This window comes from Dermacentor andersoni, chromosome 2 (assembly GCF_023375885.2).
Source record: "Dermacentor andersoni chromosome 2, qqDerAnde1_hic_scaffold, whole genome shotgun sequence".
In the NCBI taxonomy this organism is placed as follows: domain Eukaryota; kingdom Metazoa; phylum Arthropoda; class Arachnida; order Ixodida; family Ixodidae; genus Dermacentor; species Dermacentor andersoni.
In genome coordinates this window covers 185,887,440-185,910,876 of record NC_092815.1, presented here as the reverse complement: position 1 = coordinate 185,910,876, position 23,437 = coordinate 185,887,440, and the positions used below count along the sequence as shown (strand labels likewise).

Here is a 23,437-nt window from a genome sequence, read left to right as displayed (position 1 = left end):
CGATTTTAGATAAGAGGTAGGCGAGGCCACTTTATGAAATCATATTTAAAAAAAACATTATTTTGGTGACCCTGCTGCGTGCTGCGCTAGTAAAAATGGGCATATTCCAGCTTACTCACCCTCAGCAGTGCCGTTCTCCCCGTCAGGGTGTGCCATCTTTTGCATGGCCGATGGCGCGATGCCGAAGGGCATGCTCACCGATTTTCCCAGGAGAGTTGTGTTCAGCTGCCTTTTGGTCACGTCCACAAGGACGCGGTACAGCATCCGCCACCTATTAGCGCAGAGGAAAGAAATGGGCATATGGAAATCGCTTGTTGAAGGATGGTCAGTGGCCCTGTTGACAACAATACATTCCCTATACGCCTCAATATTAGATAACGGGTTCAAATTTCGATCATGTTGGCTGCGCTACGGTAGGAATTCTGTGCGAAGCTTTACACGTTATAAAGCAACCCTGTACATTAAGAAAAAATTAAGTTCGGGGCTCGTCTTACTGCACTTTTGAAAACTGGGGATCAAACAGCGCGACGCAGAGATCATCAAATGCCATTCTATTTAGGATACTAAACTTGGAAGAGATTCCTCCTAGTCGACTAATCACGACATAGGCCGAGGTCCTGTATCGTATGAAAATATCACTTGCAGAAGCCGCTGATGAAGCCGCTGATTACACACACACACACACACACACACACACACACACACACACACACACACACACACACACACACACACACACACACACACACACACACACACACACACACACACACACACACACACACACACACACACACGCACACACACACGCACACACGCACACACACACACACACACATATACACACACACACACACATATATATATATATATATATAATGCAAGATACTTCGCATTTGTGCGAAGCTCTATGTTTATTGGGAACCTCGTCTTCCACTTACACCACTATCGCACCCACCCCACTGTCCTCGAGCGGTTCGTCGCACGCTTCCCCCTCTCCCCAAGAGAATCGTAGGTGCAGGGGCGGGTGCATAGTCTAAATCTCCCCACATGAACGATGTCAGTCTGGTGACCGAGAGGGACACGGTGCGGTCGATCTGGTAGTTTACTGCAGAGATATTGCGTATGCTGGTATACATTCCTTCGATTATTGCGCTGAGCTTACAGCTGCTGGGGTGCCACGGTGTCTCGTATAGAACGCATTCCCCCACTTGAAGTTCTGACGGAAGAAATTTCTTGCCATACATTAGGTCGTTTTTCTGGCAATATGTCAGGGAATAGCGCGCCGCGTTTCACCACCTTCCTGCAGGTTCTCCGCAACGTCAGAGTTAAGGTGGTGCGCCGTACATAAAGAAATAGGGAAGGCAGCCCGTGACCTCCGACAAAGTAAAAGCGGCGACGCGTCCGTGGTTTTGGGGGCTCGTCGTTGAACTTGCAGTGGAGGCGAGTGCCTATGGACTGATTAGTCCGCTGATTCAAGCCATTGGACTGTGGTCGTTCTGAGCTCGTACAAAGCTGATGAATGTTATTGTGTCAGAGAGGAACTTCCGAGGCTTTCCAACAATGAAGCAACTCTTTAGGCTGGGAAGGTAGGCATCGCAAATTTCGTGACTATGCAAAAGCCCACACAGAATCGGTGGCGCCGTGAACGGCCAAGTGAATGAATCTTTTGGAGGAGCCGTAGTTGGCAAAACCTCCCATGGTGTTCAATGGTTTTTCCGCTGTTGTTAACCATTCCAAGGAACCAAAACCTTTGGTTTTCGTCTTCTTGGAGCGCTGGCAAGTATCGTAGTGTCGAACGTATTCGGAAACATCAATGACGATTTCAGGCCAATAATATTTTGGAGAAAGAAGTCGCAATGTCTTCCCAATTCCGACATAACCGAAAGCATCATGAGCCTTCCAAAGAAGAGAAGACCGGAAAGCAAAAGGAATGTAGACTTTTCGTATCCCTCTGCGCCTCACTGTGGTCATTGCCTTCTCAATGGTATGCTTGTAATGCAGTTTATCGTGGGGCTGCTGTCGCAGTTTTTCAGTAAATATCAGCTGAATAATACGGTTTCTAGACAGTGAATCGGCTCCGATGTTGTTAATGCCCTTCTCGCGCTTGATGCTTGCGTGGTACATGGAGAGCTTCACGGACCATCGGAATAGATGGCCTCGAGGGTTTTTAATGTTTTTAAGCCACTGCAATGCCGCGTGATCGGTGATCCCAGTGAAAGGTTTTCCATGAAGACAATGCCATTTATCGACGGCATCAATAAATTCTAAATATTCATCTTCTGTGATGGCGTAACTGATATTATGTTTCAGCAGCTTGCGTGAATGCTATGCAACTGGACGCTCTTGACCTTCATCATCAGCCTGCTTCAAGACGGCGCCAATACCTTTGTTGAACGCATCGCAGTAAAGCAGGCAAGGTTTAGCGGCATCACAGATGGCAAGAATAGAGTTTTCCTTTGCACATTTCTTAAGCTGACTGAAAGCCGGTTGGCAGTCAGGCTCCCAGTTGCAGGTGGTGTCTTCGTTAAGTACGCGTGTCAGTGAGGGAGCAATTTCACGCAAGCGGACGATGCACCGACGGTGGACATTGACGCTGCCGAGAAAACAACGTCACTCTTGAGGGCGTGATGGCGTGCGAAACCGCAGGATTGCCTCCACGTTTCTTTGTTTCGGAGTGGCTGTGCCATTTGAAACCCTGTGTCCCAAGTACCCAATGGAAGTTTGTGCAAACTGACATATCTTCAACTTCAGCGTAAGGCATTCGCTTCTAAAAGCGTTTCGAAACGCATCTAGATGCTTCGGATTGTAGGGAAACGTGTCAGAATACACAACAATGTCATCAAAGTAGTTAGTGACGTCCGTCAAGTGGTTTTGTCAAGATGGATTTGACAACCCGTTCGAAAGTAGCTGGAGCGTTCCGGGGACCAATAGACATGACAACCCGTTCGTAGTGACCGGTATGTGTATCAAAGGTCGTTCTCGGAATGACTTCTGGATGTATCCTCACGTGCCTCCTCAGTAACCTTACGTGATGTCTAACGTCGAGAAGTGCGTATATTTTCCGAGAGAGTCAAGAACGTCGTCGATGCGAGGAATCGGTTCATAGTCTGGCACCGTCACTGCGTTTAGTGTGTGGTAATTGTGCAGAAAGGCGCGCCTCCTTCCCCTTTTTGCTCTGCCAGAAGCGCCGGCGCAGCGTACTGTGACGTAGACAGTCGTACTACGCCTGTTGTGAGAAGGTCATTGATTTGCCTGTCCATTTCGATGCTATCAGCTTCTGAGCATCGATAGGGAGCGCTGAGGATGGGAACATTGATGGTGAGACGAATATGATGCGTTTCGCTAGTGATGCACCCCATGTCAGTCTGATTTGGAAAAAAAATGGCCTCGCACTTGTGGACAGGCTGCTTCAATGTTAACCTCTGAGTCACATTTAGATGCAGCAAATCACAAACTTCAGCTTCCTGCAAAGAAGGTAGCCGTGGAATGGTGTTGTGGGCGAAGGTGTAAGATGTCATTCTCTTGGCGTAGAGTTAGCGTATCAAGATCCGGAGACAAGTTAAACAGACAGGCACTGTCTAAGCCAAGATGTAGGTTGCTGAACAAGTGCCTGAATTTCTCTTGTGATTGTTTCGATGTGTATCTTTAGATTGACGTGGCTCAAAGTTTTGATTGATGATGTAACTTGTTGAACATTGATGCATGAATCTCTTATTATATTTAGGTGAAGAGCCGCGAGCACTGCTTCGCTGATACAGGTAATATTCGCTCCCGTATCAAGAGTAGTGCTGACAGTGTAGACGCTAATGACTGCGTGAACATTCATTGCGCGTGTGCCTTTGTCGGGGTAAGCCATCCATTGTGCAATATCTGCATTCGGACGCGCGTGCTTGTATGGGCGCATTAAGTGGACGTGGATGGGCACTGCCGCTTGCTGCGTTGATCTGGTAGGACGCGCTGTGATTACCTCGTTGCACCAGCGCCACTGAGATCCAGGTCGCTGGTGTAGACTGGTTAAGCCCAGCAAGAGCCATCTTCATATCGGCGGGAAGCCCATCGATGTGCCCTGAAAAGAGGAGTGCATCCTTAAGGCCGGTGAGGCATACCAGATACATGTTTTTCATTGTAGTAGTCTTTCAGGCTATGGCCCAATTTTAGCCGACTTTGAGTGAATTGATGGAAAGGATCCCCTACGGCGCTTATAAAGCGTTGCGTAAAGCATGTATTGAAGCTCACCCAAGATGGGTCAGTGTCAAAAACCTGGGTAAGGTAGCATCGGAAGGCCTCACCTTTAAAGTAATCGGAGAAATGGAAAATCTTGTCTCGCTCCGTCCATGCAGCGGCCGCAGTTTTCACCTCGAACAGGCAGAGCGGCTGGTCAAAGGGGGCGTCCTCGGGTGGTGGCGAGCACTTCAGTATGTGGATGGCTTTCTCGAACGTTACGATGCCATATATGCCCAAACGACAAAGTCCTGCAGCGTCTCTAATAATATAGCAATCCTGGCCAGGCTCCCCTCCAGGTGGTACTCCTGTGTAGGCAGAACCCTCCAACACTTCTGCCAGGTGCTCACGAACCTCGATCTAGAACTGTCCTTGGATCCGATGCCCATCCATATGGCGTCCTTTATAGTCCGAGCAAGCCGAGTACGACATGCAAGAAATGTGCTCCCTAAAAGTGCCCTATGCTAGCAGACTTCCGGCTGCCTTGAGGTTGATTGCGCTATCAGGGGCCTCGTCTGCATGAAAGGTTTTCCCCTGACCTCATTGATCAGCCCACTGCCGCATGCTAGAAAAAAGGCCGCGGGAACACGCAAAGAGCCTCGAGTGGCCAGTTGCGCGGCAACTCGCCGTGGATTTGCGGGCTCATTTGATGCTCGGAAAAACACTTTTATGTGGCACGTATGGAGCAACAGCGAGCTGTATCAGGAGTATTTCATGTCGCCCTAGAATTTTCTCGTTCGGACTTTCAATGTATTTATAATATCTAGGTTGAATAACTCATTTAGACTAGTTATCTAACTAGGAGGTACCCCAAAAAATTTAGTATCCCCAAGCAACTACGAACAACATTACCTTGGTTCTGTCCAGCTACGTGGCATCCGCATATATTGAAACTCTGGCTAAAGTTGAACGACAATCTTATGGGCATCATTAAGGAGTGCGCAATAGAAGTCGGTGGTAACGCCGTTAAACAGGAAACCAGTAAGCTATCGCAGGAGACGAAATATCTGATCAAGAAACGCCAATGTATGAAAGCCTCTAACCCTACAGCTAGAATAGAACTGGCAGAACTTTCTAAGTTAATCAACAAGCGTAAGACAGCGGACATAAGGAACTATAATATGGATAGAATTGAACAGCCTCTCAGGAACGGAGGAAGCCTAAAAGCAGTAAAGAAGAAACTAGGAATAGGCAAGAATCAGATGTGTGCGTTAAGAGACAAAGCCGGCAATATCGTTACTAATATGGATGAGATAGTTCAAGTGGCTGAAGAGTTTTATAGAGATTTATACAGTACCAGTAACACCCACGACGATAAGGTGAGAGAGAATAGTCTAGAGGAACTTGAAATCCCACAAGTAACACCGGAGGAGGTAAAGAACGCCTTGGGAGCTATGCAAAGGGGGAAGGCAGCTGGGGAGGATCAGGTAACAGCAGATTTGTTGAAGGATGGTGGGAACACTGTCATAGAAAGGTTGGCCGCCCTATATACACAATGCCTCATGACCTCGAACGTACCGGAATCTTGGAAGAACGCTAACATAATCCTAATCAATAAGAAAGGGGACGCCAAAGACTTGAAAAATTATAGACCGATCAGCTTACTGTCCGTCGCCTACAAAGTATTTACTAAGGTAATCGCAAATAGAATAAGGAATACCTTAGACTTCTGTCAACCAAAGGACCAGGCAGGATTCCGTAAAGGCTACTCAACAATTGACCATATTCACACTATCAATCAGGTGATAGAGAAATGTGCGGAATATAACCAACCCTTATATATAGCCTTCATTGATTACGAAAAAGCATTTGATTCAGTCGAAACCTCAGCAGTCATGAAGGCACTACGGAATCAGAGTGTAGATGAGCCATATGTAAAGATACTGGAAGCTATCTATAGCGGTTCCACAGCCACCGTAATCCTCCACAAAGAAAGCAACAAAATCCCAATAAAGAAAGGCGTCAGACAGGGAGATACGATATCTCCAATGCTATTCACATCATGTTTACAGGAGGTATTCAGAGACCTGGAGTGGGAAGAATTGGGGATAAAAGTTGATGGAGAATACCTTAGCAGCTTGCGATTCGCTGATGATATTGCCTTGCTTAGTAACTCAGGAGACCAATTGCAATGCATGCTCACTGACCTGGAGAGGCAAAGCAGAAGGGTGGGTCTGAAAATTAATCTACAGAAAACTAAAGTAATGTTTAATAGTCTCGGAAGAGAACAGCAGTTTACGATAGGCAGCGAGGCACTGGAAGTGGTAAGGGAATACATCTACTTAGGGCAGGTAGTGACCACGGATCCGGATCATGAGACTGAAATAACCAGAAGAATAAGAATGGGCTGGGGTACGTTTGGCAGGCATTCTGAAATCATGAACAGCAGGTTGCCACTATCCCTCAAGAGGAAAGTGTATAACAGCTGTGTCTTACCGGTACTCACCTACGGGGCAGAAACCTGGAGGCTTACGTAAAGGGTTCTGCTGAAATTGAGGACGACGCAACCAGCCATGGAAAGAAGAATGATAGGTGTAACGTTAAGGGATAAGAAAAGAGCAGATTGGGTGAGGGAACAAACGCGGGTAAATGACATCTTAGTTGAAATCAAGAAAAAGAAATGGGCATGGGCCGGACATGTAATGAGGAGGGAAGACAACCGATGGTCATTAAGTGTTACGGACTGGATTCCAAGGGAAGGGAAGCGTAGTAGGGGATGGCAGAAAGTTAGGTGGGCGGATGACATTAAGACGTTTGCAGGGACAACATGGCCACAATTAGTACATGACCGGGGTAGTTGGAGAAGTATGGGAGAGGCCTTTGCCCTGCAGTGGGCGTAACTAGGCTGATGATGATGATGATGAAAGTTAGCTGGGACACCCTGTATATTGACTTGCGGGGAGCATACCATACAATAGTTGCTACCAAACTGCGAGAACAAAACCAAGCAAATTATAAGTCGTAGCTGCTAAACGGGCACAAACAAAAGCATATTGTAAGACAGTTCCCAAGATGCTATAAATAACCCGGAAAGCGTGGCCGATAATGTGCGATAGGCTGATACGTGGCATTTTCGGAAGAAATTGACTGTCAGTGCAATTACGGGCCTTATCAAAGTGTTTATCTCGTAATGAAAGGCGCAATGCGGATACTGCATGGTAATATTTGTGGTAAGTAACATTCAATAATCGGCTAACACAAGTGCTTTGAAACAGACCTCTTGAAGGCTTCTACGTTTTCTCGCAGTGTCTGCTCTTGGTCAGCACCACTCTCGTAGTAGTCGCGCACCGTCTTGTTTAGCTTGGGCACACCACATCGCCTGAGATCATCCACAGTGATTATAGTCTCGTTATCGCAATTTGCATCGCTTGCGGCACATTCGTCTGTAAAAAAGAGGAAATGGCTGCTTTAGCTTGGAGCAAAGTCCCTACAAGCATAGATAACACCAGGAGCGACGAGGTTCACAACGGGAATTCAGTTTGCCGTAGTTGGGGTAGGGGTGAAGAAAGGTCAGAGCAGGAATATAAATAGTCCTGCATGGAGAAAAAATACACACATGAAGCAACGATTACCCGTAATGTATGGCCCCGCTCGCAATTACGTTTTATTAAAAAATGGTTTATAAGATTGTTTATCCCAACTAATAAGCCATAAAAACATTTGCCTGCGTAATAGAAACCCTACCACCTTCTGCAATGGGCTTCGAAAGATGACAAGCTGCAGGTGTGAGGCTCGCTGACACACGTGGCATGCGTGGATTATTGCTGTTGTTTTTTGAGCAATATGGTTTGGAGACAATAAAGTATCATCAAATAGGGACAAGCGACGACAGTAGGAAAACGCGCTTTGATGGGTATTGCGTTGCAGCAATCTTCTCTGTTAGAAAGCGTGACTACATTACAACATTTCAGTGTTTTAATGACTAAGCCAGGTTGTGTCTGCTGGATGACTGGTACAACATCTGAGAAGTCATTGCCTAAGTGCGGTTCTGGGATATGAAAAAAAAGCAAGAGACAGCATAACATTTTCATGTTACCGAAGAAAAGGAACTCAACGCTTTGTACAGAAAGGTTGTTAAGCTGCAAAAAGCAAGGTAACACGTGCTTGCGTTATATAGATGTACATACACAGATGTTCGTTAGCTGAGTTGTCAATAGGCGTAAGACACAGCACACTGAAAAACGGTGAATTGCGTAGGCGCAAAAAATAAAAGATAATATCAATAATGTAACCAGCTGGAATCGTCTGATAGTGGTATAGGCTGTGGGCAACAGATTGGTAGAGAGTGTGAGCCAAGCGAGATCACAGGTTGTTATAAAATACGTGCCTGCGTAATAGTCATTAATGGGAGGTGCAGTATATTTATTTTGGTAAGTGGCAGGATTCCCCAATTTTATAGATGTTCACCCCCATCGTTGGACAAGCAGTTTAATGTGCTAATACAAGATTGTTCTAATACAGAAGGGAGCTATACAACAGTGATCTTTGGCGCATATAACGACATGGTCCCAGGCATCGTTGCTTAGCACTATATCGAGGAACGACTATGTATTGCAATCGCATTCATCAACTAACAAAGGGAATCATCACAGCCTTGCGGTTCGCCAAAGGTAAAGAGTACGACACGCGTACCAGCCGGCCATCTGTCATTAGTGCGCAAGCGGGAATTGTCATATTTCGAACGCGAAGAAAGACCTCAGGGTTAGGTTTAGACTGTCACGTTGCATAAATAATGAAAGAATCACAAGTAAAAATCAAACAAGAATACACAAAGCAAAACAGCCGCCAGTAATGATCCCAGGTCGTGCCGTCAAATCGTCTTTGTTGAGGATTATCTATGTCTTTGGCGCCATTCTTCGTTGCTTCGTAGCATCACCCCCGACTCTAAAGGCGCCTCCTCTGCGCTAGCTATATGACGTCTCGGTACTGGCTATAAGGTAGGATAGCTATGCTAGCTATAACAACTTGGCTAGGGTATGATGTTTCCAAGGCATCATCAAAATGCGCCGATAGGGTTAGGCATCCTCGCGCGTGATCTTATTAATGCGTTAGCATTCTTACGGTACTTCACGCACTGTCAAGGGGTTATCTCTTTACGTACATCCCACGCATCTCTTTGATCTCTTTGATCCACGCCCACGCAACTTTCGTCCACGTAGACTCGCCGCTACCTACGACTTTCAAGGGGAAGAGCCTCATTACTCTCAACCGATGTCTTCGGCAGAATACTTCAATCCGAATTCTGAAGTTCGCCCTTCGCCAGCGTGTTACTGCTGCGGCATGCCTGGCCATATAGCTAGGTACTGTAGCCGACGCCGAGCATCAAACTACGGATCGTCAGCGCCGACTATGCGGTCTAGCGGTCGTACACTGCGCACTCAGTGGCTGGGAGACTCCACTTCAGGAAGCAACTTTCGAGAGGACCGATGCACCGCCCAGGAGACCTACTTTGGAGAAGAAAGAACCCGGAACCGCTACCGCTCCCCTGCCTCCGACCGTACTCTGACGCCACCACCAGCCTTCCGAGCCTCCCGATCACCATCCCCTCGGCCGCGATTCACGTCACCATCACCTCGGCGCCGTTTCGTGTCGCCCCCGCCGGGAAACTAGCCAGCGCGGCCGATGGAGGTGAGGTCGCTGGAAAATGTGTGCTGCCGACTCAACTGCCTCCAACTATTTTCACGCTAAAGAATAAGGTTCATGTACTGATTGATGGGGTCTCTACAATGGCTTTAGTCGACACGGGAGCAAGTGTCTCGGTCATGAGTGTGGGGTTTAAAGACTTTCTGGGACGCAAGGTTATGTTTCGTTGGGACCAGTGCACAAGTTTCCGTGGAGTCAGTGGTGAATCATTATACCCGATTGGTGTGTGTACGTGAATGTGTCTTTGGGTGGGAAAGCTTTTAATGCAGAGTTTACTGTTCTTCCTCGCTCCTCGCATGACGTGATTCTGGGGATTGACTTTTTGCAATTGTGTGGTGCGAATGTTGACTGCCGGACGGGAGAACTCAGTGTCGACACTAGTGTTTCACCTGTGGTCTTTGAAGGTGAAGCTTGCCCGGAGAGTGTGTTGTGCGTGTCTGAGGATACAGTTGTGCCCGCCTTATCCGCGATGCGTGTTGCCGTCGCCTGTTCATCTCCGGCTCCTATCTCGTTCGATGCTGCAGTGGAACCTGTACATCGGAACTGCCTCAAGAAAAACGTGTTAGTTCCGCACTGCTTGGTCTAAGTGACCGGGGCTGTGGGCGCTAAACTGTTCCACTGAAGCGGCAGTGCTACCTCAAGGCCTAAAGATTGCCACGTTTAAGGAAGACTCGCCCGTATTGGTGGCAGTACTTACAGAGCTCCCCGATGGAGGAGCAACCAGTGTCTCGATCCCCGGGAGCTCGAAGATACTTTCCATGATTGATAAGTCACTCAGCGATCACGAGCGTCGAGTTTTGATGGCCCTGCTTACGAAACATACCTCGGTATTCGACTTTGCGCAGCACGATCACCCGCCATCAATTCCTGCGTCCAGAACTCGTCACCGCATCAACACAGGAGCCGCCCAGCCAATCCGACAAAACCCCTATCGTGTATCCCCGTCAGAACGCAAGATAATCGGCGATCAGGTCCAAGAAATGCTATGCAAAGGCGTCATTCGAGAATCATCTAGTCCTTGGGCAGCCCCGTGATATTGGTGAAGAAGAAAGACGGCACGTGGCGGTTCTGTGTTGATTACCGTCGCCTAAACGCCGTTACTAAGAAAGATGTATATCCGCTCCCACGAATTGACGACGCCATCGACTGTCTCTTTGTGGCATCTTACTTTTCCTCAATCGATTTACGGTCAGGTTACTGGCAAATTCCTATACACAAGGACGACAGAGAAAAGACAGCATTTGTAACACCCGACGGACTATTCGAGTTTAACATGATGCCTTTCGGGTTGTGTAACGCACCCGCAACGTTCGAAAGGTTCATGGACACGATATTACGCGGCTTAAAATGGGAAGTTTGCATGTGCTACTTAGACGACGTTGTGATCTTCGGAAGAACGTTTAGTGAGCAAAACAAACGTTTGGATTTGGTCTTGAACTGCTTGGAGAAAGCGGGTCTTGTGCTAAAAAAAAATGCCGTTTTGGGCAACGACAAACTCTTGTGCTAGGCCATCTGGTCACTAAAGAAGGCATCCGACCAGATCCACAAAAGACTGCGGCCGTAGAAGCATTTAGAGTACCCAACTCTGTCAAGCAGAGTTGGGTACAGAAGTTTCTTGGTCTTGTGCTCCTATTTTCGCCGATTCATTCCCCGGTTTGCTGACATGGCTCATCCCCTTACACGCCTTCTCCAAAAAGGCGTTCGCTTTGAGTGGACTGCAGATTGCGACTCATCGTTTCGCCAGCTCAAGTTCCTGTTGACATCCCAACCAATTCTTCGCCACTTTGATCCCTCATCACCAACTGAGATTCACACCGATGCCAGCGGCGTAGGCATCGGTGCTGTGCTAGTTCAGCATGTTGGCGACCGTGAGCACGTGATCTCTTACGCTAGCCGGTCCTTGAGCCGCTCCGAGCGCAACTACACAGTCACCGAACAAGAGTGTCTGGCGGTCATCTTCGCCGTGCAAAGGTTTCGTTCGTATCTCTATGGGCACCCCTTCACTGTGATAACAGATCATGATTTACTATGCTGGCTTGTGAATCTGCGGGATCCCTCAGGACGACTAGCGCGCTGGGCCCTCCGTCTACAGGAATACGATTTCGTTATTTGCTACAAAAGTGGCCGGCGACATGCTGACGCTGATTGTCTCTCTGGGATGCCATTTCAAACAACTCAATGTGATGCGGACAATCTTGATGAATAACATCGCTTTTGTGTCCCCGGAATTTCCGGATATGGGTACCGTCATATCCGAGCAGCACAAGGACGAGAGCTTACAACCGCTCTTCGCGGCAGCACAGGAGTCACCTGCAGGCAGTCGCTTTAGCCTACGTGATGGTGGCGCGCTGTATAAGAGCTACTCGACCACGCTACCTTTTAGTTGTCTCCAAGAACCTTGGCCACCAAGTATTACACGCCATGCACGATGACCCAACTTCCGGTCATCTTGGCTCCACACGTACACTCTACCGGGCTCAAGAACGTTTTTACTGGCCTAAGACCTAACCTAACCTAACCTAACCTAACCTAACCTAACCTAACCCAACCTAACCTAACCTAACCTAACCTAACCTAACCTAACCTAACCGTTGCAGTTGTAGACGAAAAATGCAAAGCATTGACCAAGTACTCAGGATGAAAGGTTTATTTCTTGACGGGCAATCATATAATCAGCATCGAGTACAAACTTGTCATACAACAGCACCAGGGACATGGGGTGCACCTTCTTTGCATGACGCTTGAGCAATGGGCAGGCCTTCCACTTGTAGCGAAACATGCGGTGGTTAAAGGCATCGTCAGCAGGAAAGACTTCATTGTTAGAGAGGACAATGACAGGCATTCTCGAGATGGTCTGGTCGGGTGAGTACTTGACTGCCACAGAGTCCACGTCGCCGCCAAAGATTTCCTTGACCGTGTCAAATGCAGAAGACTCACAGTTTGGCTCGTTCCACACCAGTATGCGGCGGCCTACAGTGCCTTGTAGCGGAAAGTTTGAAAAGCGGTTAAAGTTGCGTATAGTGCCCCTGTTTATATAAAAAGAAAGCACAGCGTCAAAAAAAAAGTTCTTGCCAGCACTCGGGGGAGACACCACTTCCATACAATTCTTCTTGGGCACCAGCTTCTCGACAAGCATATAGAGGTTGTTTACAAAGTCAGACAGTTCGAGCTGGTTGTCGTCAAACTGAAAGTTTAGCAGTTCCAAGACAGCATCAAACGAGTCTTGCACACTCATATAGTGAGCATCCAAGTCGCCGTGTGGAGCGTCAAACAGGGGCTGTGTGTGTTGGTACAGCTCGATAAAGTCGAGGGTAGTGTAACTGCACATCTCGTCGTTAAAAACTTGAATGGGCCTCTGCAAGTGCTTGTCGTCCAGTCGGATAAACCGAAAGGTGGGGTCTGCAAGCCACTTGGGAGTTCGCACAATATTCGTTAGCGGCGATACGGGGTTTTCCCTGAGCCAGTCATAGATGGATTCCTCCGCTTGTCTCTTTGCACGTTTTCGGGACTTTGTTTGCCCACCCTCTCGTGTGCGTAACGAATAATCGTCTGAATGGCTTGGTGAACTTCCGGACTCGACGTGGCATGAAGCTGCACACGCAAATTGCGGGTGCAGTATTTCCAAAACTCTTGAGGACTCGTGTCCTGAATTTTCGAGTTGTCCCACAACTTGAGTTCTACAGTCACGACCCCAGTCGCTTCCTCCCACCTTAAAGTATTCCAAAACTCTGGGGTCGCTATACAGATACTTGATGAGATGGAAGAAGTCCCAGGCTGTGGCGTTTGTAGACCAAACAGACGAGCGGTTTGGTCTTCGCACAAAGCCAGCGAATGCCACACATCTGCAGCTGCCATTGCTCCAGGAGCAGTCGTGGATGACATGCACGTGGGGGAGGCTAGTGTCTCGTGTGTGAGTAGCGACGGTGGCGACTGCATATTGGGTTGCTCCAAGTTCGAACCGTCTAATAATCTCACCACAAATGTTCTCAGCTTCTCCATCGTTTCGGGCGGGAAAGACGTCATGCACAATTCTTCGGCGTTTAGGAATGTCTTGTAGCTGCAGTGCCCACACCGGAGGGGATTGTATATCTTTTGCAGCTCCTCGTCGTGATGTTCCTGGTTCCCCAGCATCTGCTCCTGAAAGCTCGTCCACGCCTCGATTAATTGCCGCAAACTCCGCCACGGTCTCATTAAACTGGCGGGAATAATTTTGGTCGCTTGCATCAACAACGTCTGCAGCTGGTCCCTGGAGATATACGCATCGTCACCAAAAAACACTTCCAAAAGAAAATGTAGAGGTACCTCGTCGTGGTCCTCCTCATGTCTCCTCTTTGCATCAGACATGGTCTGAAATGAAAAAAAGCCCCTGTAAAGCTAGCTTCCCTGCCTAGTGCCCCTGTAAGTTGGGCTTCACCGCAAAACGCCCCTGTAAAGTTGGCTTCTCTGCAACACACCTAACGCTATGTCATAAACTTAAAATGGTGACTGTCGCCAGCTGTTCTCAATGCCAGCGCTACAAGCGTCCGCCACAAGCGCCACATGGCCTGCTTCAACCTATTCCCCCTTCTAGCGTCCCCTTTGAGCAAGTTGGTATAGATCTTGTGGGCCCTTTCCCGCGATCCTCCAAGGGTAATCGTTGGGTTATCGTTTGCGTAGATCACCTTACCCGCTATTGTGAGACCGCCGCATTGCCATCGGCCACAGCTACAGAAGTTTCTATCTTCTTGCTGGCTAACGTTGTACTCCGACATGGACCTCCTGGCATAGTGATCAGCGATCGTGGGCGACAGTTTACCGCGGACGTGGTTGAAGAAACCCTTCGTCTGTGTTCATGTAGCTTCCGCCATTTTACGCCCTACCATCCACAAACTAATGGTCTGGTCGAGCGCACAAACAGAACACTTGCCAACATGCTGTCCATGTACGTCGATTCAGCAAACAAGAATTGGGACAGTACCTTTCCTTTCATTACCTATGCCTTCAATACCGCGAGACACGAGACCACTGGTTACTCACCATTTTTCCTTCTGTATGCTCGTCCGCCACGCTACACGCTCGACACCATATTTTCCTACTTCGCTCATGACAACGAATCAATTGATGAGATCCTATGTCGAGCAGAAGAAGCGCGACGCCTCGCTAGGCTACGCAACCTAGCATCGCAGGACCCGTCCAAGATACTCTATGAGGGGCGTCACCGCCACGTTTACTTCGATCCTGGTGACATTGTGTGGCTCTGGACGCCGTTGCGGAAGCGTGGCTTGTGCCAGAAGTTTTTCGCCCACTACGTCGGCCCTTACGTTATTCTGGAGCGCCTCAGCGAAGTAAACTACCGCATTGCGCGTCTCACGAGCAGTGGACGACGCTCGGCCAAGGCTGAAGTGACACACGTCGCGCGTCTGAGGCGTTACAACCCACGAGATGATTGACTCGCCCGGCGGGCTTCGTCTGCCAGCGGGGAAATGTCACAAGCTGTCATGAACCACGCCTGCCACGCAGACAACCAGATGAAAGAAAGAAGACAACGACGTTAGCCAAGCTGCCGCGAGACCGCTCCTATCAACCATATTCATCTGGGTCTGCATTAAACACCTCGTGTGTAACAATATGTTCGTATCTATGTATCTGTGTATTCTTCAATGCATGTTTGTGTATGACCGCTTTCCGGCCCGTCTTCCTGGGACACTCGGTAGTCAGTAGTGGAATGGGTAACACACAGGGCAGCTGTGCTCAGGCAACCGGGTTCGAAACCAACCACCGGAAAAACTTGGACCACTGAGTATGTGCCAATGTGTACATACGTGCCGCTCTTCAACGAACCCCTTCCACGCCAACAATCGGCAGTGTAGACACGGGGGTGGGTAGGTAGCACTGCTCGAAGAAACTTTTTGACGCGGATTTGGAGTAATGGATATGTGCCACTCGGTCTGTGCTAGTCTCCAATGAAACTCTGAAACAAATTAGGATTACTGGGTATGTGCCAGCAGGCGTGTGCCGCTCTTCAATGAATGTCCTTGATGCCAGCTTGGGTAACAAGCTATGTGCCACTAGGAATGTGCCGTTCTACAATGACGAATACGATCCCTTAAATTTCCCCGACAGTGAGTGGAATAAAACCAAAGTCACACGGGCTCCTCAAGGACAGCAACCAAAAATGTACTGGGTAAGTGCTGCTTCTCAACGAATGCCTTTCACGCCAGCGCTTTAGCAAGCTGCACCATTAATCCAGTAGGTATGTGCCGCTTTTCAATGGAGCTGTCGCTTGCTGGGGTTTCTGAGTATGCGCCACTAAGTGTGCGCCAAGTGAGGGAACAATTCTCAGCGTTCGCAGCGATCGGCGCGCCACAGTTCTAATATCAAGGTGGTCACGCATGGACTTCGCGGCAGTGCCACTAGATGGCGCAGCATGTCCAGACTGAAGCGCGAAAGAGGAGCCCGGTTGCTACATGACTCGTTTCTCAGGCCATGCATTTCGGAGGCTATCCGCAGCCTTCGCGGTGGCGGCGCTAGACGGCACCGAGTGCTCTTGGGGAAGCACGAATGAAGGGCCCGCTGCAGTACACGTCTCGTGCATACCTCGTTTCCACAGTGGCAATATGTTGTGTCGCAATATTAATTCGATGCCCGCGCATTATCTGTACAGTCATCGTGAGATGGATTCTGCCGCAGTTTTACAGCGAAGCTGTATATGCCTAGGGCAAATTCGTCACCTGCGAACAACCCGCGAACTGGCTCGTTGCCCCGCCCCTCCCCCAACCCGGCACAACCACGCGAGCGCGCTCGTGCCACTGCTCGCGTGTTCGTTGTCGTCGTCTCCTTTCACATCTGGCTCTGTGGCCTCTCATCATTTCAGCGTAGAATGGAAGGGCCACAAGTGCTTCGTACGCCCGAGAAACGACGAATTTACGAGGAATGACGCCTAGAGCAGCGGCGGAAACGCGACCGTCGGCGTCGCGCCATCGACTCGCCTTTACGAGAAGGACGTGCCCGTAGAGTTGCCTACCGTCACCGTCACTCTGGACAGACGGACGGGGCTTGCCTGTCGGCGCAAGCAGTTTCTCGTGGTTCAGGCCAGTGACGTTACTGTTCACAAGCCGCAAAGGGTTGCCTACTCGGACTTGGTGTACGAGTACGGCCGTAAGCACCAGCAGAAGCTGGTTTACATTGGCCGCAGTAGGTGCGCGGACGTCAACTGGCTATACTTCACCAACGCCAAGCCAGATCACACGTTCCACCACGCCCGAGGGAACCTAGACAGCGATCTGCTGGACGAGTTTCGGTGACTAGATAATGTTGCGACGCCGGTTACTCGAACCTCGACCGGCGTTACTACTGGGTAGCGTGGCGTTGTCGGCGGGCTGCAGGCGTGTAGACCATAGCGACCAGGTAGGCGCTACACGATTTGTAGTGCAAAACTTGCACTGTTTATTCCATGTTTAGTGTAGGATAAAAAAGAAGAGAAGAATAATAAAAAAAATACATTGCGGGCCCGCTTAAGCAGCCCGCTAAAATCGTAGGCGGGATTTTGCTGACGTCAACGTCACGTGACATGTACTGAGTCTCGTCGATGATGGGCGCCTGCTCCCTCTCTCCTAGGCGACCTTGCACGTGCTTCCCTCCGCTGGCGGCAACAGGTGGGTCCAGTCTGGTTCGCGGAAAGGAGTCTCCCCTAGTGTCACACAGTGCGCGGTAGGCGGCCCTCCCTCCGGTCACGCACACACACAAAGGGGCCCGAAATCACTTCGGGGCGCCCGCCAGACCGGCAACCACTCGAGACGCCCTTAGCAAAGTAGGGATCCATCCTCCGTTTCGATTAGGCATGGTCGTTCGATCATCCTTTTTGCACGGGGGGTTAAACGCTTGTAAGGATTGGGAGGTCAATCCCACCGCTCGTAACCCGTTGTCATGATTGGAGTCGGGCATGAATTAGATGGTAGCTCGCCCATGCCGTCATCCAACTTATCCATGCTGAGGACGTTGTTGAAGGGAAGGACTGCTTCTCATCGAGAAGGAGGAATATGGGTTTATTTACAGTATCTACATAAGGACGTTGCAGTTTATCAGTCTAGCATGACTGCGAGAGAAAGTACACTGAGCAGCCGCACAATAGCGGTTTATAAATACTCGGTCCTCCCTCGACCTCTAGGTGAGGGAAACGTTCGACCAGGCATCGTAGACGAGCCGCCTCTCTGCGGGAGGGCCTACACACACACACTTCCGCACAGGTTCACGGTTCCTACCGAGGTCAGACGGTCTTCGCAGAACTCGGGGGCTTACGTCAGGAAAGGCGCATCTTCTTCCCCGAGCTGACCCCCGCAACGTGGCCGCCGGTTCTCCATTGTCTTGCGTCTTGAAATGCGCGTGGGACGTTGCCGCCAAATACGCTCCCTCGGGAACTTCCCCGCTCGTGGCAGACCAGCTCGGCAGTGGCGTGTTCAGTCATAAAGCCTGGTTCATCGAACTCATCTCGGCAATCCCGCGACGCAGAGTGGCGGACGCAGCGCATTGTCCGGCGCACACAGTATACTTAGTGACGCCGTTTGGCTAGAGGGTGACGGTGGCTGTCCAGGAAAAGTCGACGCCGCTCTCGCACCTGGCTGGCAAAACTTGCACCTCAGCAGGCAGTTCTTAAAGGGAAGCTGAAATGGTTTTCAATTTCCATGAATTGCTGGGATTGGGAAGAACAGACCTAATAATTTACGGTTCCGAAATTTTTTTCTTCATTTTGTTAATATAAGGGGCGGAAATCGCTTTTTAAATCACCCCCGCGGACACGCCCCCATCGCTTCCCGGAGCGCCGGGTGAGGTGTTTGCCAGAGGAGAGAACCGGCGAGAGTGACGTCACTGGCGGGGACGGAGCTGCCGGACCGGCGTGCTGGCATGCGCTGGCATGCCTCTTTCCGTCCTGCGCTTTACTGAACGACGCTACGAGAGATTTGCCGCCGCCGCCGCTCACGTTTGTTTTGCGATTTTCGTAAACTGTTCTTTCCTTCTGTGCTGCATGAGTGCCTACAGCCAAGGGCGCCCAACATGCCCTCGTTCTGTGCAGCATTCGGCTGCGCGAACACACGCGGGCGAGATGATGTGGTGTTTCACAGGTTCCCGAAGGACAAGAAGCTTGCAGCGCATTGCGGTGAGGATAGATAAGTTCGTGCCGACGAAATCAACTGTGCTGTGCTCGGACCATTTCCGCGATGGCCGGATAGCCTTACGACAAATGCGGAAACGCGTTGTTGCTAGCGTTGCTATACTCCGTTTCATACATCAGGTGCAACGCTGTGGAGGCTTGAGATACTTCTTGCAGTGGCTGCGTTCGCACTTAGAAAAAGTTCGGTGTTTCTTGACCCGATTTTTGAGAAAGCTTTTCATATATAAGCTCAGTTCTGAATGAAAAAAAGGGAATTTACCCATAGAAACAATCCGTGTACTTATACGGCTGCTAACACGTTCTTTTAAATCAATTTTCTTTTCGGCATTCTTTAATTGCAGCCCGTCGCGGCAGCTTCATGTGCATGCTCGCGCGAGCAAACGCCGCTGGCACGCTGCGAACCATAGACGGAAACGCGCGCAGTAATAAATTTTGGTAACCGGACTTCGTGCGTAGCTTCCACAGAGTTGCACCTGAGGTATGAAATGGAGTATAGGCTTGCCTAGTGACATTCGACGTACGGTTGCAGTTATCATGTTTACCACACGGCGGTGCTAAAACTGCCTAATATATTTATGTCAACACTAGCATGGAGCGCGCATACCGATTCTTGATCGAGCCACAATCGCAAAGTCGTCGAACCATATTCTGAAAATTGCGCATATAATCCCCCTGACCATCTCGATCTGGATGTGTATGATAAGCAACTTCCATGACTGTACCTCGCAGCACTGCATGTGCGCGCTTTGAAATGCGGCACTTATGTTCGCGATCGTGTATCAACGCTCAGAAAACCACGGGACTTTAGACAAGCAGCGGCAAGGTGCGTGACATCGCGGAATTGTACCCGTGTTTACAATCTAATGAGAAGTTAGTGCTTCGGCATTCTTCCAGCAGCAAGTTCCCAGTGACACTTTAGCGCATTTTTTCTCCCGTCGTTGGAACGTGCAGCTACATGAAAAAAAAAAAAAAAAGGCAGACGTAACAGCTAAGATTTCCAACGCGCGAGAAGGTGCACACATCGCTCTCGCTTTTGGCACACTCAACATCGTCGTTGCCGCCGTTGCCGCCATCGTTTTCCGTATCGGCTGTCGGTTCGAACATGTACGGCGAAAATACAAGCTGTCCGAGACAGCGAGAACGTTCCATAATGCTTATAACTCAGCTATGAAGCCAGAACAGAACAGCGTGCTACGCTCTGAAACGGCGGCATGCGGCGGCGCCAACCGGCGACTGCCGCCATTGACGTCACAGCGGCTCCGACCAATCACGGGCAACAGCGGCGTTCGCGCGATACCCTGAGGCGCTGGTGCGCGTTTTCATGAAAAAACAGCCGCTTGCGCTTGTTTCCGCCCTTTTTGAACGAGATATTCGTGTTCAGGGGACTCAAAACTGTAGAATGCCGCAGAGAACTCATTTTTTCCGAAAAGTGTTTCAGCTTCCTTTTAACAACGCCAACTGTAAGAATACCACCACATTCCCACCGTCACCGAAGCGTATGCGCCTAGACTCGCCGACCTGCAATATACCTTTTCGCTGGCGGCTCTGAGCGTCAGCTGGCCGCGTTTGCATGTGAAGGACGTGGTCAACGACGCCCTACTGTTATGGGTATCTCCTTCTGACGTAGTCCGTTTCCTTTGTTGAAGTCGACGGCTACACCGGCATCGCGTGGGCCCATCGAGGCGACTGGCGAGCTGGTGGAGTTGCCATATACGTGGGGAACGACGTAGCCACTGGCGTAGGGCCGTACGACGTGCCGTCCCCTACTCGAGAACTAGACAGCGCGGTGTTTTCTGCCGACGGGTGTACTGTTAAGACCACCGACGGGATCGTTGTTGCCACCATGTACGTTCAACCTGCCTCTTCCAAACGTGACGTATATCACTTTATGATCGACCACTTTGGGTGGCTGGTAGGTCTGGCCAATGACGATCAAACTCCAGTCATCGTCTTTCGTGACTTCTACGTGGACTTGCCCCGGCCAGATGGTGTTATGATTTTGGTTTGCTTAGGTAAATGCGGGGTTGCTTGCCCAGTAGTGTATTCACACTTCTACAATTCGAATTGTTCTGGCCACCACTGAGACAAATCCACAGTGTGGAGGAGAAACAACGAAGTCGATTTTTAACGAAACATGTATGTAATTAAAACAAAGCATACCACAGACAAACCAACTAAACGGGATGCCATAACTAGCAAAAACGTTGATGCAACTTAAATGTTCTCCCATAACTAGCAACTATTTACAACAGTAAGGTCCGTGACCGGTCACAATTACTTGACATGCGGCGCGGTCCAGCTGCAGAGCGTCGGTCGCGTGAGCATCAGTCGCAGTTTGCTTGTTTAGGATCAGCTGCAGCTTGGCCAAGGCCACACAAGAGGGGAATGGTAGAAAGTTCTTGCGTTCCGCACCTTGTCACCAGGATCCGCGTACACTATAGGCTGGAGGTACGACTGAGGCGGGGCCGTCGCTGAAGTCTTGAAACTCGGGTCCTCAGCCCGCCAGCTTCGTTTCTCTGCCCGGCGATCCTGACGTCTTGAGATTCGAACCCGCAGCCCGACAGCCTCGCTTCTCCCACGCGGCACACAGGGGTTCTCTTCGACAAAAAAAAAAAAAAAAAAAACAACTTTCTCTTTCTTCTCTTCTTATCTTCTCTCTTCCAGAACTCGCGTGCCTTCGTGATTGGCTGTTGGCCTATGTGCCGCGTCCTGCGAGCTCGCGCCAAATGCCACTATTCTTTCTCTTCTTATAGATTCACTGGCGGTCCGCCGCAGCAGACACGCGCACATTAGGCTTTTTACGTGAGAGATGGCAATAGGCTGTCATCGTTTATGCTCTAACGGTTCGGGCTACAGTGCTACACCGATACCAAGGTACCAACGACCACGAGGCGCAAATATATATATATATATCTGTGTAGTACATTCAGATATACCACCTTTACGGCTTCGCCAGTCATCCACCTCGACGGAGTGGAATGGGTGCTGAATTTTTTTCAGTTGTCGATAGTACACGCAAAAGCTGCAGCTGCAGTCCTTGAAATGTACAACGAGAGATGGCGACCCACTGGAAGATGGTTCAATGACGCCTGTAACCAACATCTTATGCGTGTCTTCATGGCGTATGAGGTTTTATGGCGCAAGGGCAAGATATGGCCAAAGAACGCCATACATGTGGTGATGGGTTTTCACTGAATTCGTTATGAAATAGAGAAATGTATTTTGAATGGCGGATGTGGCACGACTGTAAATATGCCTAAAATCAGTCGCTGTAAATTGCGTAAAAAAATAGAAGTATAAAACAATGACAATGACGAGAGATGTGAACTATGACAGTAAATGTTCTGTCACGCAGGGATGATGTAATATATAGAGCGTGTAGGTGGACGTAGCACTGGTGCCTCAACAGGGCCCTTGAATGCAAGCGCCTGGAAACGAAGCAGCAGCTTCTGGTAAGAGGCCGTACTACAGAACTTTTGGTCTGATAATGTGCAATGTAATGCTATTTAAAATTTTTAAACAGATTTGGTGTCGAATAATAGGTTCGTGCCAAGAAACTGTGCTCGAAATAATGGGATATGCTGTCGATATGCTGAAGGAAAGTGGTTTTTCATCTCGATTTCTGTTTCCAAACACTGCACAAGAACGTGGATGACCGTCAGTCTTTTGCCACATCTTGCAGGAGGAGGTTCATGTAGGAGGCTCATTACCAGTGAGCAAGAAGTTGTGTGTACCATATGCGTGCCCTATTCCAAGTCGACAGAACACGGCATCGGTTTCTTGTGATTTGATTATTGATGGGGAGGTGCTTGTGTCTTAATTAAACAAAGTTTATTCGAAGTTTGGGCGTCCCACATGCGTTGCCAATAGTCTCTTAATTTTTTCCGAATGAAAGCGTTCAAATCTATGGTGGGGACAGCTATGGAAGAGTTTAAATCTTTTGTTGCTGTGGATGGTGGCGATTTTGTCAGCGAACACGTTACCCTCGATGTCTCTGCGCCCGGGCACCCGGCATATTATGACACATTGATGGCGTGCATAAACAGCGCACAAGAGTGTATAAAGATTAATAATTACAGGATTTTCGTGCTTTTTTTTAACTATACTAAAGCCTTTACAACGCTTAGAGAGTCGGTATATATAATTGACTTTTCTGCTTTTATTTGTTCGATGTGTTTCACAGCCGTTAATAGTGCATAGGCTTCAACCGTAAAGATTTTGGTTTGCGCATGCAGAATGCCAGAGTCCGAATAGGACGAACCGGCTGCTGCGTAAGAAACCCGGCTTGAGGCTTAGATGCATCGGTGTAAAACTATGGGAAACAGTACTTCGACCGAAGTTCAAGGAAGTGCAATCGAATGTGCATCTCAGGAGCACGCTGACTTCAACAAATGACATATCACATTCTACGAGCTGCCACTG

At 49.3% G+C, this 23,437-nt stretch overlaps 2 protein-coding genes across 2 annotated transcripts in view; both read right to left on the bottom strand.

Annotated features, from left to right (window-relative positions):
* The window catches only part of LOC126540823 (uncharacterized), a 131,443-nt gene that overhangs the window by 82,984 nt on the left and 25,022 nt on the right, over window positions 1–23,437 (bottom strand). Inside the window, exons 2-3 of the mRNA XM_055075970.2 lie at window positions 7,442–7,607; window positions 120–271 (exon numbers count right to left, since the gene is read on the bottom strand). Coding sequence (XP_054931945.2) covers window positions 120–271; window positions 7,442–7,607 — 318 coding nt within the window. The remainder of the gene's footprint in view (window positions 1–119; window positions 272–7,441; window positions 7,608–23,437) is intronic.
* LOC140216156 (uncharacterized) lies at window positions 12,500–14,211 on the bottom strand. Its single transcript, XM_072286552.1, has 2 exons — window positions 14,170–14,211; window positions 12,500–14,113 (listed from the first exon to the last, which is right to left on the bottom strand). The coding sequence occupies exons 1-2, from the start codon at window positions 14,209–14,211 to the stop codon at window positions 12,500–12,502; spliced, it is 1,656 nt and encodes a 551-aa protein (XP_072142653.1).

Coding starts and splice junctions, on each gene's coding strand:
- LOC140216156 (XM_072286552.1), bottom strand. CDS start 14,211: ATGTCTGATGCAAAGAGGAGACATGAGGAGGACCACGACGAG. Junction 14,114..14,169: donor ATGAGGAGGACCACGACGAG/GTACCTCTACAT, acceptor GTATATCTCCAG/GGACCAGCTGCAGACGTTGT.